The sequence below is a fragment of the Pavona decussata genome, unplaced genomic scaffold, assembly GCF_977016875.1.
Source record: "Pavona decussata unplaced genomic scaffold, jaPavDecu1.1 SCAFFOLD_42, whole genome shotgun sequence".
In the NCBI taxonomy this organism is placed as follows: Eukaryota; Metazoa; Cnidaria; class Anthozoa; order Scleractinia; family Agariciidae; genus Pavona; species Pavona decussata.
The window spans coordinates 245,423-260,042 of record NW_028145464.1 but is presented as its reverse complement, the minus strand read 5'-3'; the positions used below and the strand labels follow the sequence as shown (position 1 = coordinate 260,042).

The 14,620-nt window shown below is 37.4% G+C and overlaps 2 protein-coding genes across 2 annotated transcripts in view; both read right to left on the bottom strand.

Annotated features, from left to right (window-relative positions):
* The window catches only part of LOC146482818 (uncharacterized), a 410,856-nt gene that overhangs the window by 164,036 nt on the left and 232,200 nt on the right, over positions 1–14,620 (bottom strand). The window lies entirely within an intron of this gene.
* LOC146482823 (uncharacterized) overlaps positions 1,033–14,620 on the bottom strand; it is a 40,545-nt gene continuing 26,957 nt past the window's right edge. Inside the window, exons 7-8 of the mRNA XM_085106662.1 lie at positions 2,461–2,532; positions 1,033–1,168 (exon numbers count right to left, since the gene is read on the bottom strand). Of these exons, the coding sequence (XP_084962788.1) occupies positions 1,093–1,168; positions 2,461–2,532 (148 nt within the window). The 3' untranslated portion in view covers positions 1,033–1,092. The remainder of the gene's footprint in view (positions 1,169–2,460; positions 2,533–14,620) is intronic.

The following is a 14,620-nucleotide window of genomic DNA, read 5'->3' as shown; positions in this document are numbered from 1 at the left end:
GTTTTTTTAAGATCATTGGCAATGAAATTTCGGAGATATTATCAGTAAAAATAAAACAGCACAAATTATAAACATTGGCAAATCAGTCTAAATGTAGGTTTTGATATTAGTTTTTAGTTAACTTTTAGAAAAAAACAAAAAAACAAAAACAAACATATTATATTTAACTGTATTTAGATCGGGGGTGGGGGAAGGGACAGAATTATGCCCGTAGTGACTTTGAACATGGGTAACATTTTGATTTTTGCGCAAACACCATGACACTTCCGGACTTTTCAAGAAATTTATCTGGAAAACAATTGATGGGGTCGGTTTATTGACTTTTATGTTACCAAGGCGACCAGTATTTGACAGACATTTTTTTTTTCACAAAATCCCTTACTGTAATTTTATGTTATATTAATGTTCCCTTATTGGCTTTGAATACTTTTAGTTTCCTATCGGTGGTTTTCTGAAGTTTTGCGGAAGTCCAGGAGTTCAAGATGGCAGATCCAGGATGGCATCCATTTGGTAATAATGACTTAATTATCATGTCATATGACGTCATCGCCTCTCGATGAGGGCCTCAAAGGAAACATCATTCTTTGGACGTACTATCTATCCTCCAAGTCACATTTTCAAAGCTTTTATAGTTGCGTAAAGATATAATTAGGGCATGGTAAATATTCAAAGTTCCCGTTGGCTGCATTCCTCCCCCCTTCTACCCTTCTTCCCCCGTGTTCTCTGATCTTAAGAAAAATAACGTTTCTCTGACATACAGTCTAAAATAGGCTTTTTTGAAAATTTCAGCTTGCAATACTTGTTATCAAATAAAACATGAAACTTATTTTCACAATGTATTATTTTCAGTATAACGAGATGCTACTATCTGAAACATAATCTTGCCAAACATATCGGCCTTACTAACGAAACTGATTGATAAAAAAAAAAAAATTACCGTAATGAACATAGTCTCATAAGTTTTCCGTCCTACTCATGTTCCAAGATTTTCAGGAAATGAAATTTGCTATTGTCATTCATGTCTCTCCCAACTAACATGACTCAAAAACCTTTGTCGGTGCTAAGATGACAAACAAAAATATATCCAACAGCTTACAGCTCATTCAACGACGTCAGATTTGAAAATATTTCCTTAGGCAGTATTTGAATTTTATTTGATGACAAATCCCTATGGGAAAAAAATAGGTTACTTTAACCTAGAGCATTAACCCTAACATCATCAAACAATAAATCATAAGTGAAGAAGGATTATGATTATGATTACGATTGTGAAGCATGTATAAGTTCTGCGGATGAAAGATTTTATAGAAGTAAGATTCTCGAAGTTATCTACAAAACCAGACTGTTGCATACATAACTGCAAGAATCTTTCTTCTGTATAATACATCATTAGTATTCGCTTCAACAAGTCACATAATTTTCAACATCAAAATTTAATACAATTTTTTCCGAAGTAAAAGACGGTAACTTTGCGGGCCAACTACGACCCAGAAATTTTAAGGCATCCCTTTTCTTGCCTTACCCCAGCATGGCGTCCTTTATGGTGAGGTCGATTATCCTTAGAAGGGAAATTTACTTTATTGGAATTTTTAAGTTGACGAATTTTGTACGCTCTCAATAGGCCTTGTGTTTCAAATAAATTATTGCACCGTCTCTAATTACAAGTTAGACAACGCTAAACTGCAACTTTTAGAGTTTAATTCGTGATAAAAAAAAAAAAAAAAATCAATTAAAGAGCTGGAATTAAAAGTTACTTTTGACGTTTCTGCAATTAACCCACGATCCAGATCATAAATATCAAACATATGTTTTAGTTTAATGGCGTTATCCAATGACGTATTCTACATACCTAAAGGAACAATTTCCAGTTTCCTGTGTCAATTTTGTATTTTGTTGACTAATTCTCCACAGGGGAATCGGGAGCTCAGGTCTATTACCAGGTATTATTAGAAATGGTCTTGCCCGTGGCTTGGTGATTAAATCCAGTGAACCCTTTTAGTCTTAAGTTTATAATGTGGCATGAACGATTTAGCAAAAATATACTAGGCAAAACTTGTGCGTTTCCGGTCCCGATGTTGGGTTCATTTCATCCACTCGACAACTCATCATATCGTGGTACCGTCATTTTCATACGCCCACCACTGTCTTATTTACCAATTCCAGGCAACACAGGGTGATTTTAAAAGACTAGATGCTCCTCATAGCTATGATCACAACGAGTGTCACCCCACTTTAGTCCATAGACTAGGACTCAAAGTGCATGTTCTCTGTATGCGAGAAAGCAGTTTAATAGTCTTAGAATTGCAATAACAAAGTTCTCGACTTCTTCGAGAAATGAAAATTCAAACAACATCCACTTGGACCACCGGGAAAGCACTGGGGATATCGTACAACAACGCAGTTGCGTTGACAAAAAACCGAATAGAACATCCCCCCCCCCCCCCCCCATGTAGTACTTACAGGTACTGAAGGGTTACCAGAGAAGAAAAAATGCCCTCTTGAAAATTTTGCAGTAGGTTATTCCTTAAGTTTCTGTAATTTAACAAAATTTGAAAGTTAGTTAAACAGTCCCTGCTGCTCAATCTTTTTGCCTAGTTTTGTAATCTGTGTCAGGTTCACGCGTAATAATTTTTTATTGGCTAAATTTGGCGGTAGAATTTTATAAGCATGCGTATTGACCTTGATTCGAGACATGGGGAAAATTTTCTCGAGATTATTAGATGTGGACGTCACTAAGAGGAACACTAATACCGTTTTTAGCCTGATGTCTTTTCTTACCTGAGAAAACCCTTAAACAATTCAATTTATTAGAAGGTAAAATTATAAGGATTAAAGTTTCCATGGATCATTTCACTAACACACACCTCACAAACAGTTTTATTGGTGTGAAAGGACTTGGAATTGGTTGACCACTGAAATCTCTCGAAGCTGATGGTGAAAATTTATTTTAACAAAAAGACAGTAACCAACAGTATATTATGTCATGATGAATATGATGAGTCATATACACGCTTTCTCTGTTCCGAAATATAGATATACACACGCACCAAAGGATATAAATGAATAAATACATTATTGTGCGATCGCATGACTATTATTCAAGTCCGGACATATATAATTTCTCATTTGCTAAACGAAGAAAATCGCGTTCAGTTTGTTTAAGACCTTTGTCCAGTGCGAAATGGAAAGTGTTAAGGAAAGAGTACGATATAGGATCAGACTCAATCAGTGAATTTGCAGAGGATGCAAGTACTCTTGACTGTGGCAGTCACTGTGAGGCGCACAGCGTGCAGAGAAAGTGCCTGTGAAGAAGACACGTTACTTCCTCAAATGTCAAATCGTGGGGAAAGAATAGTTTATTGGATTGCATACAGCCAAGCTGACTGTACAAGATTTCTGACTAGAGATGAATTTGCTAGCATTGTCCTCACGGCTTTTAACGATACGAAGAAAGTACAATCTTATGTTGTTCAATGGGTTTTCTGTAAAGAAGATCATTCTACAGGTGGTACACATTATCGGTATGTCAGTAAAGCTCTCACACGCACGCCGATGGCCGAGTGTAAGAAATTATTTGGGTGAGAAATACGGGATTCAAGTTAATTTCTCACTACTACAGTCCGTGAAATACACCAAAGTGAACGAGGATTCCGAATATGTTAAATCTCCGCAATCATCCGGACCTTGCAAATTCGTACCCGCCACAAACGTATCAAGCAAGTTAAGCTTAAGTTGACAAGAATAGTACTCTGTAATAATCTAGCAGGAAACGCAAAAACCGACTGAGTAAATAAAGTATTTCAGCTTGCTGTAGCCAAAGAAATCAAGTCCAGACTCGACCTACTTGCTTTAGTATGTCGACAAAAGAAAGAAGGGAAAGAAGACTTAGCAGAATTCATTAAAAATCGTGGCAGCAAAGTTGATGATGAGGCTATCAAGGTCGGGTGGGAGATGGAAGAGGCAGAAGAAAAGCTTAAACGAAAACAAATGACACATCTTGGAATTCTTCAAGAAGCCCGCATGAGATGAGAGAATATTTAGTTTCTTCTCTTACATTCCAGAACATGAACAGCGGAACGTTCGTCCTTGCGCAAGATGTTTTGGATCATTATCAGTAGCTGGGCACAGACCCGTATATAAAATATCACAAAAAATTAATAAAAACCTCCTTATGTAAATCATCTCACTTATATAGCGACTATAATATATAACCCATGGATTTATAAACCCCCAAACGTAAAGATTTACAACCCCTAAACGTAAGGATTTACAATCCCCAAACGTAAGGATTTATAACCACAGAACGTAAAAAACTATACTTCCCGAACATAAAGACTTACAACCCTTGAACGTAAGGATTTAAAACCACCGAACGTAAGGATTTACAAACCCCAAACGAAAGAAATACAACCTCCGAACGTAAGGATTCACAACACCCGAACGTAACTGAAGATTTATAACCCCCAGACGTAAGGATTTACAACACCTGAACGTAAGGATTTATAACCCCCAAACGTAAGAATTTACAAACCCCGAACATAAGAAATACAACTTCCGCTCGTAAGGATTCACAACATCCGAACGTAACTGAGGATTTATAACCCCCAGACGTAAGGATTTACAACCCCCAAACGTAAGGATTTATAATCCCCGAACATAAAGATTTATAACCCCCGAACGTAAGGATTTACGACCCCCGAACATAAGAAATACAAACCCCCAACGTAAGAAATACAACTCCGAACGTAAGGATTTACAACCTCCGAACGTAAGGATTTACAACCCCCGAACATAAGAAATACAACCCCCCAACGTAAGAAATACAACCCCTGAACGTAAGGATTTATAACCCCCGAACATAAGAAATACAACCCCCAAACGTAAGGATTTATAACCCCTAAACGTAAGGATTTATAACCCCCGAACATAGGAAATACAACGCCCCCAACATAAGAAATACAACTCCGAACGTAAGGATTTACAACCCCTGATCGTAAGGATTTATAACCCCGAACGTAAGAAATACAACCCCGAACCTAAGGATTTACAACCCCTGAACGTAAGGATTTATAACCCCCGAACGTAAGGATTTATAACCCCCGAACGTAAGGATTTATAACCCCTGAACGTAAGGATTACACCCTCGAAAGTAATGATTTACAACCCCTGAACGTAACGATTTACAACCCCTGAACGTAAGGATTACAACCCCCAAAAGTAAGGATTTATAAACCCCTGAACGTAAGGATTTGCAATCCATGAATGTAAGGATTACAACCCCCGAACGTAAAGATTACAACCCCCGAACGCAAGTATTTAAAACCCCCGAACGTATGAGCTTATGTTCGGGGGTTATAAATCCTTACATCCCGGGGGCATTAAATCCTAACGTTCGGTGGGTTGTAAAACTTTATGTTTGGGGGTTGTAAATCTTCACATTCGGGTTTTGTAAATTCTTACGTTCGGCGGTTATAAATCCTTACGTTCAGAGGTTGTAAATCCTTAAGTTCGGGGGTTGTGAATCCTTACGTTCGGGGGTTAAAACTTCAATTAGTTTTAAATCATATTCGCAAAATAAGTGAGACGATATACATAAGAAGGGTTGTATTTATTTTTAATTTGTGGTATTTTTATATCCGGGTATGTGCCCAGCTAATGATAATGATCCGATGTTTCGCGAGTTTTATTTTAGAGGACAGTGCCCATTAATTGTTATCTGTAAGGTTGCTTTGAGAAATGTTGTTCTTTCATTATTGCATTATGACAGTGAACGAATTACAATTGCGGTAAACCACTACAGTCGACCGAACGGTTTACCATTGTTAACCGTCCATTGGCGGAGCTGATACAGCATAGCTCTGGTTTTGAAAGAAAGGAGTTGGGGAAAACTTTTTTTACGCTTTATTGATTTCAGTTTTATTTTTAAAAGAAACTGATGTATTTAAACTTTCCTCCACGGTTAACCATATTGTAAGTAAAAATGACCATCAGAGCTCATGTCACTTTTATCACCGGTTGTTTGACGGTAAACCGTTGATCTTTACCCTGGCTCCATTAAACAAGCGATGTTTAGTTTCATCTAAAGGGATTGAACACAGAAACAAACTGTTCATTTATCTTAAATCAAAACTTACAAAAACGTGCAGGGTACCTTTTTGGTAGAATTTATTTTCCTTTATGCTATATTTGTTTCCTATTGATGATTAACTATGTACAGACCGGTTACAAGGTATCATTAATAATGTACTTTTCAATTGTATACAACCCGGTTACAAGCTAAAATAATTTACTGTCCTAGCTATTTTTCTATCAGAATGATATTGTTACAACTTATGTGAACTATCGATGTATTAGTATGTTAAGCGTTGGCCTTTTCTTTCGATGATTTGTTTAAGAGTGGCTGACTGTAACTTTCGAGAATCGCTGGCCAAGCTTGAAAAATCGAAACTCCTGATAATTTGCCTGAAGTTTACTTTTGGGGAACTATCTTCGAAAATATTATTTGAATGTTCTGGAAATGTTTAGTTTTCGAGAATTTTGGAGAAAACGAAATAACGCGTTTTGCCTCATTAATTATGCAAAAATCTCACTCAAAATTAGCCAAGTTCAATACCCTTGTGTTGAAACAGTTCGCAACGCTAGAAAGCGAGGTCGGTTTTGAATAAGAGCATAACTCACCTACTTTCTATCAATGGGACCTATGTAAACTTTTTTAGAACTTTGGAGGGTTTTATGGCTCTTTGAAAAATTGAAATTTTCAGGACTTCGCGATGAGGCGAAAATTGAGTAAGTTTGAAGGTTTAAAATGCATCTTGGTATGTCAGGTATCGACTCGAGAGGAACATTGTGATAAAGCTTGGGTCTTCGTCTTTAATAACATGAAATAAAAAATCTGGGCAATCGATGCACGCGCTGACGAAAACCAAAGCTAGCGAGGCTTCGTTAACAAATTTGCATAATTCGCAACTGTTGAGAAAATGCTATGTTGTGGCGACTCGGTGAAAACATTGACCCAGGCTATTTTCAAATGGTCATTTTACCCCACATTGCATTTGTCTGTTTCTCTTTTTTGTTTAATAACGTGGTAGAAAAGGTCTGGAAAAAAATGCGTGATCGGAAAAGAAAATATTCGTCAAATTCTGGTGGGAAATTTGCATAATTGCAAATCTTCCAATAAATCTGTATGCAAAGGAATCTGATTGGGAAGGTTTCGTTAAGAGACCATTTGACCGAAACACCCCACATAAAAGGAGTCAAAACAAGGTTTAATAATTCGATTTTAACCAACTATTGTCGAATCTTAACCTTGAAATTAATAGTGCCAAGCTGATACTCGCTATTGCGTTATCTGCGTCACGTCAGTAGCTCCCGATAAGTCTTAGAATATAATGCCCACAAACCAACTTGTGCTGCGAAATTGTCAATTACAACAACTAGGAAAAAGACCTTTAGTTACTGGCATATGAGTGGTTTTGATAAAAATAAAACGTTCACATGACACTTGAATCACGTTTAAAAGATACATGCTTGTCAAATGAGATGCGAAAGTTGGACATAGGGTCGGCCAAAGTGAATATTTTTAATTAAATCAAGTTTGTTTACTGGAATGCATGTTTTTTCAAATAGCTAGTCCAACCTTCTTCAGTGGCCTTCCAAATAATGATCACTCAGAATTGGGTCAGTCAAAAAAACTCTCTGTTCGTGTTGTTTGATACTGTACCTTCGCAAATGACTGAAAAACAATGTCAGCTGGCACGCCATATTTTAACGTAATTACTGGTATGAAATATCACACATGCACGGATACACGCTTCAAAACCTGTGTGCCAATTTCCGTTTAACAAAATAAGAACCTACCTACAGATTGGCTGTAGGGCATGCATTTATCTTTGTCGAATGTCAACAACAGAAACACGGGAATCTCAGTGACACTGTATACACGCAATGTCTACTGCATACATCACAGGTAGCCGAAGCTCTATGACCTTTGTTTGACCTTTATATTTTGATGTCACGATGAGTGTTACGCAATGGCGTAAATCATTACGGTTTGTATAGGAATTTACGAACGTGTTTTGGAGTAGAAAATAAAGGGCATAAATTGAACAAAAATTGCTTACCTTGTCTCCTTGATCTCTTGCCAGTGTTTGGGCGCCATATTTTGGCCATTTTAGATTCCAGTGGGTATTTAAAGGTTTGCTGAAAATTTTCCTCTCTCTATACGATATCCCACTATCACTATAGATATATATCCCCAAAATCGTGGTCAGTTTGGTAGCAATAGTAGTCTTTGAAATAAATTGCAACGTTAACAAGGCGGTCATAATAAAACACGAGTCGCAGACGAAGAACTGCGGACCACGGGGTGGGCATAAAGTTCGTATTAAGATAGGAGGACTATGGACTACGGACTATGGACTGACTGCACGCCCTACAGTTTACATTGGCTGTAGGGCATGCATTTATCTTTGTCGAATGTCAACAACAGAAACACGGGTATCTCAGTGACACTGTATACACGAAATGTCTACTGCATACATGTCTATGTACGACATCTAGATGATTGTGCACGTGGGCTCATTGGCTGATCACGATCATGATCATCAAACATCCTTTTGCGAATTTAATCACGCCAGTTTTCACCATATCGAACCCTGGGATAAATGCTTCAAACTAAAATAACAGCTCTCTTGAGCGCGTATTAAAAATCCAGCTGTTTCGCTGAGATAAAGCAAGATTTTATGTTTGCACTGTCGATCCCTACTATTTTATTCCAAGTCCTTGTTTTGCTTCTAAAAAAAAAAAAAAACAATAAAGGGACAAAAACAACTACCAAAACTTGATTTGATACATATTAAACTTACTGAGAATGAATACAAGAAAGATATGATTTTCAGACTTCAGCTCTCCTTTAAACCCAGTCCGTAGTCCGTAGTCCGTAGTCCGTGGTCCGTAGTCCGAAGTCCGCCGCTTACTTTAGTTTCTCTTTTATACCCAGTCCGTGGTCCGCAGTCCTTTGTCCGCGACTCAGACTTTATACTGACCTCATTGTTGACGTTGCAACGAACACTATTGCTACTAAAGCGACTCACCTTTTGGGGACATATATAGCAGGATATAGAGCGAGGAAAATGTTCAGCAAACCTTTAAATGCCCACTGGAATCGTACTAAAATGGTTAAAATATGGCGCACAAACACTGGCAAGAGATCAAGGAGACAAGGTAAGCAATTTTTGTTCAATTTATGCCCTTTATTTTCTACTCCAAAACACGTTCGTAAATTCCCATACAAACCGTAATGATTTACGCCATTGCGTAACACTCATCGTGACATCAAAATATAAAGGTCAAACAAAGGTCATAGAGCTTCGGCTACCTGTGATGTATGCAGTACTGACATTGCGTGTATACAGTGTCACTGAGATACCCGTGTTTCTGTTGTTGACATTCGACAAAGATAAATGCATGCCCTACAGCCAATGTGGACTGTAGGTAGGTTATTATTTTGTGAAACAGAAATTGGCACACAGGTTTTAAAGCGTGTATCCGTGCATGTGTGATATTTCATACCAGTAATTACGTTAAAATATGGCGTGCCAGCTGACATTGTTTTTCAGTCACTTGCGAAGGTACAGTATCAAACAACACGAACAGAGAGTTTTTTTGACTGACCCAATTCTGAGTGATCATTATTTGGAAGGCCACTGAAGAAGGTTGGACTAGCTATTTGAAAAAGCATGCATTCCGGTAAACAAACTTGATTTAATTAAAAATATTCACTTTGACCGACCCTATGTCCAACTTTCGCATCTCATTTGACAAGCATGTATCTTTTAAACGTGCTTCAAGTGTCATGTGAACGTTTTATTTTTATCAAAACCACTTATATGCTAGTAAATAAAGGTCTTTTTTCTAGTTGTTGTAATTGACAATTTCGCAGCAGAAGTTGGTTTGTGGGCATTATATTCTAAGACTTATCGACAGCTACTGACGTGACGCAGATAACGCAATAGCGAGTATCAGTTTTGCACCATTAATTTAAAGTTTATGATTCGACAATAATTGGTTAAAATCGAATTATTAAACGTTGTTTTGACTCCTTTTATGTGGGGTGTTTCGGTCAAATGGTCTCTTAACGAAACCTTCCGAATCAGATTCCTTTGCATACAGATTTATTGGAAGATTTGCAATTATGCAAATTTCCCACCAGAATTTGACGAATATTTTCTTTTCCGATCACGCATTTTTTTCCAGACCTTTTCTACCACGTTATTAAACAAGAAAGAGAAACAGACAAATGCAATGTGGGGTAAAATAACCATTTGAAAATAGCCTGGGTCAATGTTTTCACCGAGTCGCCACAACATAGCATTTTCTCAACAGTTGCGAATTATGCAAATTTGTTAACGAAGCCTCGCTAACTTTGGTTTTCGTCAGCGCGTGCATTGATTGCCCAGATTTTTTATTTCATATTATTAAAGACGAAGACCCAAGCTTTATCACAATGTTCCTCTCGAGTCGATACCTGACATACCAAGATGCATTTTAAACCTTCAAACTTACTCAATTTTCGCCTCATCGCGAAGTCCTCAAAATGTCAATTTTTCAAAGAGCCATAAAACCCTCGAAAGTTCTACAAAAGTTTACATAGGTCCCATTGATAGAAAGTAGGTGAGTTATGCTCTTATTCAAATCCGACCTCGCTTTCTAGCGTTGCGTACTGTTTCAACAAAAGCGTATTGAACTTGGCTAATTTTGAGTGAGATTTTTGCATAATTAATGAGGCAAAACGCGTTATTTCGTTTTCTCCAAAATTCTCGAAAACTAAAAATTTCCAGAACATTCAAATAATATTTTCGAAGATAGTTCCCCAAAAGTAAACTTCAGGCAAATTATCAGGAGTTTCGATTTTTCAAGCTTGGCCAGCGTTTCTCGAAAGTTACAGTCAGGCACTCTTAAGACGCTTATACATTGATGCAATTAAATTGCTAACTTTGGACACCGAGAACGAAAAGAGAATATTTGATCTCACGCGATCTTTGAATTCTGCATATTGTGGAATATATACTTTTTAGAGAGAAAAGCAATGGAACTAAAACTCACTGGAATCGCGCTAAATCGCTCCAAAAACCACATAGGAAAAAGAACAACAGACAAGGGTTTTCAGGTAGATATATTTTTTTTGTTGAAAACTCCTTGACATTTTTAAATCGATGTAGGAATCGTTTTATCCCCGACAAATCCTCATAATGTCGCTGTTAAGTAATAGTCGCCGTGAGCCTCAAATAACAACACTGACCCAAAGGTCACGGTCTATATCTCTCATAGAGCTTGGGGTACTGTGGGCTCCCGAATATTGACTGGGATATCACTGTCTCAGAATGAACAGTCTGGTGTTTGATTTCTTAGAATTAAGAAACATCTGCTCAAAATCCTCCTTAATGAAAAAGGCAATTCAAAAAAATTTCCAGTGACGTGTTCATATTTCTGGCACCCAGCAACTCCAGCGTCATATAAATTGTTACAAGGAATTCGAATCTTACAACTTTACCACCAGTTCCAACTTTACTCCTATAGCTGTGCAGTATTAGTTTAATCCCTCTGATTTCTTCTGATATATATCCAGTAGGTGCCCTCGCCTGATCCAAAGGGTTTGTTTTGTAAGCGCGCGAAGCTGACATCATTCAAATAAAATGCGATTTTTTCCTTGCAAAAGTCATCTCTATGTTCCTGTCTGATTTTCTTTGCGAATGCAACGCGCTGTCTCCTGACATCATCATTAGGTAATCCTTTTTTACGAGGCTTAAAGATACGAAAACCCCTGACTATTGATGAAGCGCCTAACAGTACGAATAGACATCTCGCTTTCTCAAATATTCCATAGGGCGTTTTACTGTGAAGTTACCTTCGGTTCGCCTTAATTTGTGCAGTGTTCCAATTATAAGCCTTTGCTGTCGGATCGGAAACTTACATGGCCTGCCACGTCAGACAGTGCATTCTTCAACTTTTGAATGCATTGAAAAACCTATCTTAGCATCTCTTATGACTCGCATTACGGTTGCTGCAGATATTTTCATCTTGATTCCGATATTTCGAAAAGATAAATTATTTTCGCTATACAGAATCGAAACCGAATTAAAGCTCGTTCTTTAGGTGTAGTTTTTCGAGTAAAGACCATTGTGTAACACACAATTCTACGATAACTTTTCATACAATTCAAGCACAAAAATATGGCTAAAATAGCTAGTAAATTCGTGTAATCAAGTTCAATTGCGCGAGCGTGCTTCATATTCCCATTCTGCACGCTGATGACGTCAGCAAACAAATGCCTCGGAGGAAAACTTAAGAAAGAGTTTAACTACAGATGGCAACAAGCAAACCAGCTGATTAAGAAGATCTGTCTACTTTTTCTTTAGGACTGGAGTTTTTAAGAGAGCCTTTTTTCATGACCCGAGTGAGTGGTTGCACAGGGCTCAAAATTTCAATACTCTCATATTTTGCTCAGAAATACTCTATGATGAGTTAACAAACGTGTTGCGTTTCTTATGTTCAGCTCTGCTTTTATTTTCCAGAAAATTCTCAAAAACTGTAACGGGCGCCGACCGTCATAAAATGGCGGAAATTAGTGCGCCACGTAACAACACAATAACTTCGCTCGTGATAAGCGCAAAAGGAAGGACAGTTTTTTGAAATTGGTATATTTGTGTAAGAGGCACTGGCATATGATTTAAGCCTAAAACCAGGATTGTTTACTTAAATGGGAATGCACGGCACGAGTCTGAAAATCACCAATATTTCATTGTTTGAAAATCTCATTTTGGAGCAGTTTTTCAATAAACATTTTTTCCCATGCGGTATAACTCAGAAGGGCTTGAGATTAAGGTTGTGATTAATGGAAACGGTCTTCTTTTCAAAGATATAAAAATTAGTCTGGGGGCTTTTAACTTCTGCACGAAAAAAGCATGCTCTCTGTTGAGAAAATAACGAACTCAACTTGTCAACAAACAAACAATCGAATTAGAGTCTGTTATCGAAGCCAATATTCCAAGCAAACCTTAGTACCTAGCACCCTACTTGATTAAAAGTTCAACATTACAAGTTTACCTTGCAAAAACAGTGGCTGTAGATTGGTTTTCATTCCTACTTTCTCTTCAAAATTACCATCTTCCTTCTGACAGCGACTTTACGAAATCAGCAACTATATCTGAGCGATACCTGGATGGCTCTTGTAGAAACATCGGCGCTATTCTTGACAGTTTCAAACACACCATAGCTGCTATCTTTCTCTAACGTACAACTGAGCTTGTTTCATCGTAAAAAAAACATGACTATTGAGCGAAATTATTTTACCACTGAGCGACACTGTCGTTTTGACTTCTTTAATCCATGCATATCATTTGTATGTCACGCAATGACATATCACACCCTTTACCAGGACCAATATTCCTTCAGGTGATACACGAGTTTTGCGGATAAGGAAATAATTATGGTTTGTTAAACAAGACACTCTTTTTGATATAAAATTCATAAAACAAATGGACAGAAAGGATTAAGGAAGAAAGATCCCCCGACCGACAGACAAGTAGCCCGAACGATAGGAAGAAATTAAAAAAAAAAAAAAAAGAAAGAAAGAAAACGAACAAGCGAACAAAGGAAGAAATCAAGAAAAGAAACAAATGTAAAATTTAGAAGAAGGAAAGTAGTAATAAAATAATGGGAAGGGAAAAGCGGGAGGGCTCAACACAAAAGAAAACCAAATTTGATAAGGTGAACTAATTCTAATGATAATGTCCATCGCGTCATTCAAAAGGTTTTAAACAAACAGATGGTCGCGCAGCCACGTTGTCCTTCCTGGCAACACATATGAAATGGATATCAATTGCTTTTTTCAGAGGTTAGCTGGGAAATAGTGCTCCCAAGATGAACGAAGTCGAACAAAAGAAAAAAGTGCCTTTATCCTCCCTTTGTTTTCATGTGGAAAAAGCATCTCAGCACACACACAGTCTGTCGGCGTAGGTGATGTTGAGTCAGAGATCGACTTAATTTTTGCACGGACATTAATTGTCACTGCACCTTGTGACATTTCGGGCATGACATTATTATTATTATTATTATTATTATTATTATTATTATTATTATTATTATTATTATTATTATTATTATTATTATTATTATTATTATTATTAATTAGTATTTTTATTATTATGGATACTATTTATAGCCGTAGCAACTAATCTGTGAAGGATTCCGTGATTTGTGCGTACACTGACTTCGCTCAGCTAACTTTTCATAAAGCCCCGAAGAGGTTCTGCTGAGGGAGACTGTGAAGCTGTCTTAAATAAACTGAACTCTGACTGTTACACAATTTTGTGGTCTCATTCCCCTCAAAAGTCCTTCAGACTAATCGCTGGTACTGAGAGCGGTCATATCCAGGGCTCATTACAGTGGTTATTTTACATCTCTAAATTGGAGACGGGACCGCCATAAAGATTTCAACGTGGTCATCCGAATTATTTGAGGGTCTAACCTTCTTCTCTGAGTATTTCTGACCCTGAGTATGGGTGCGGCCATGGGTCGAACCCGGTGGCGCTTAATATTATTATCATCATAATTATTTAGA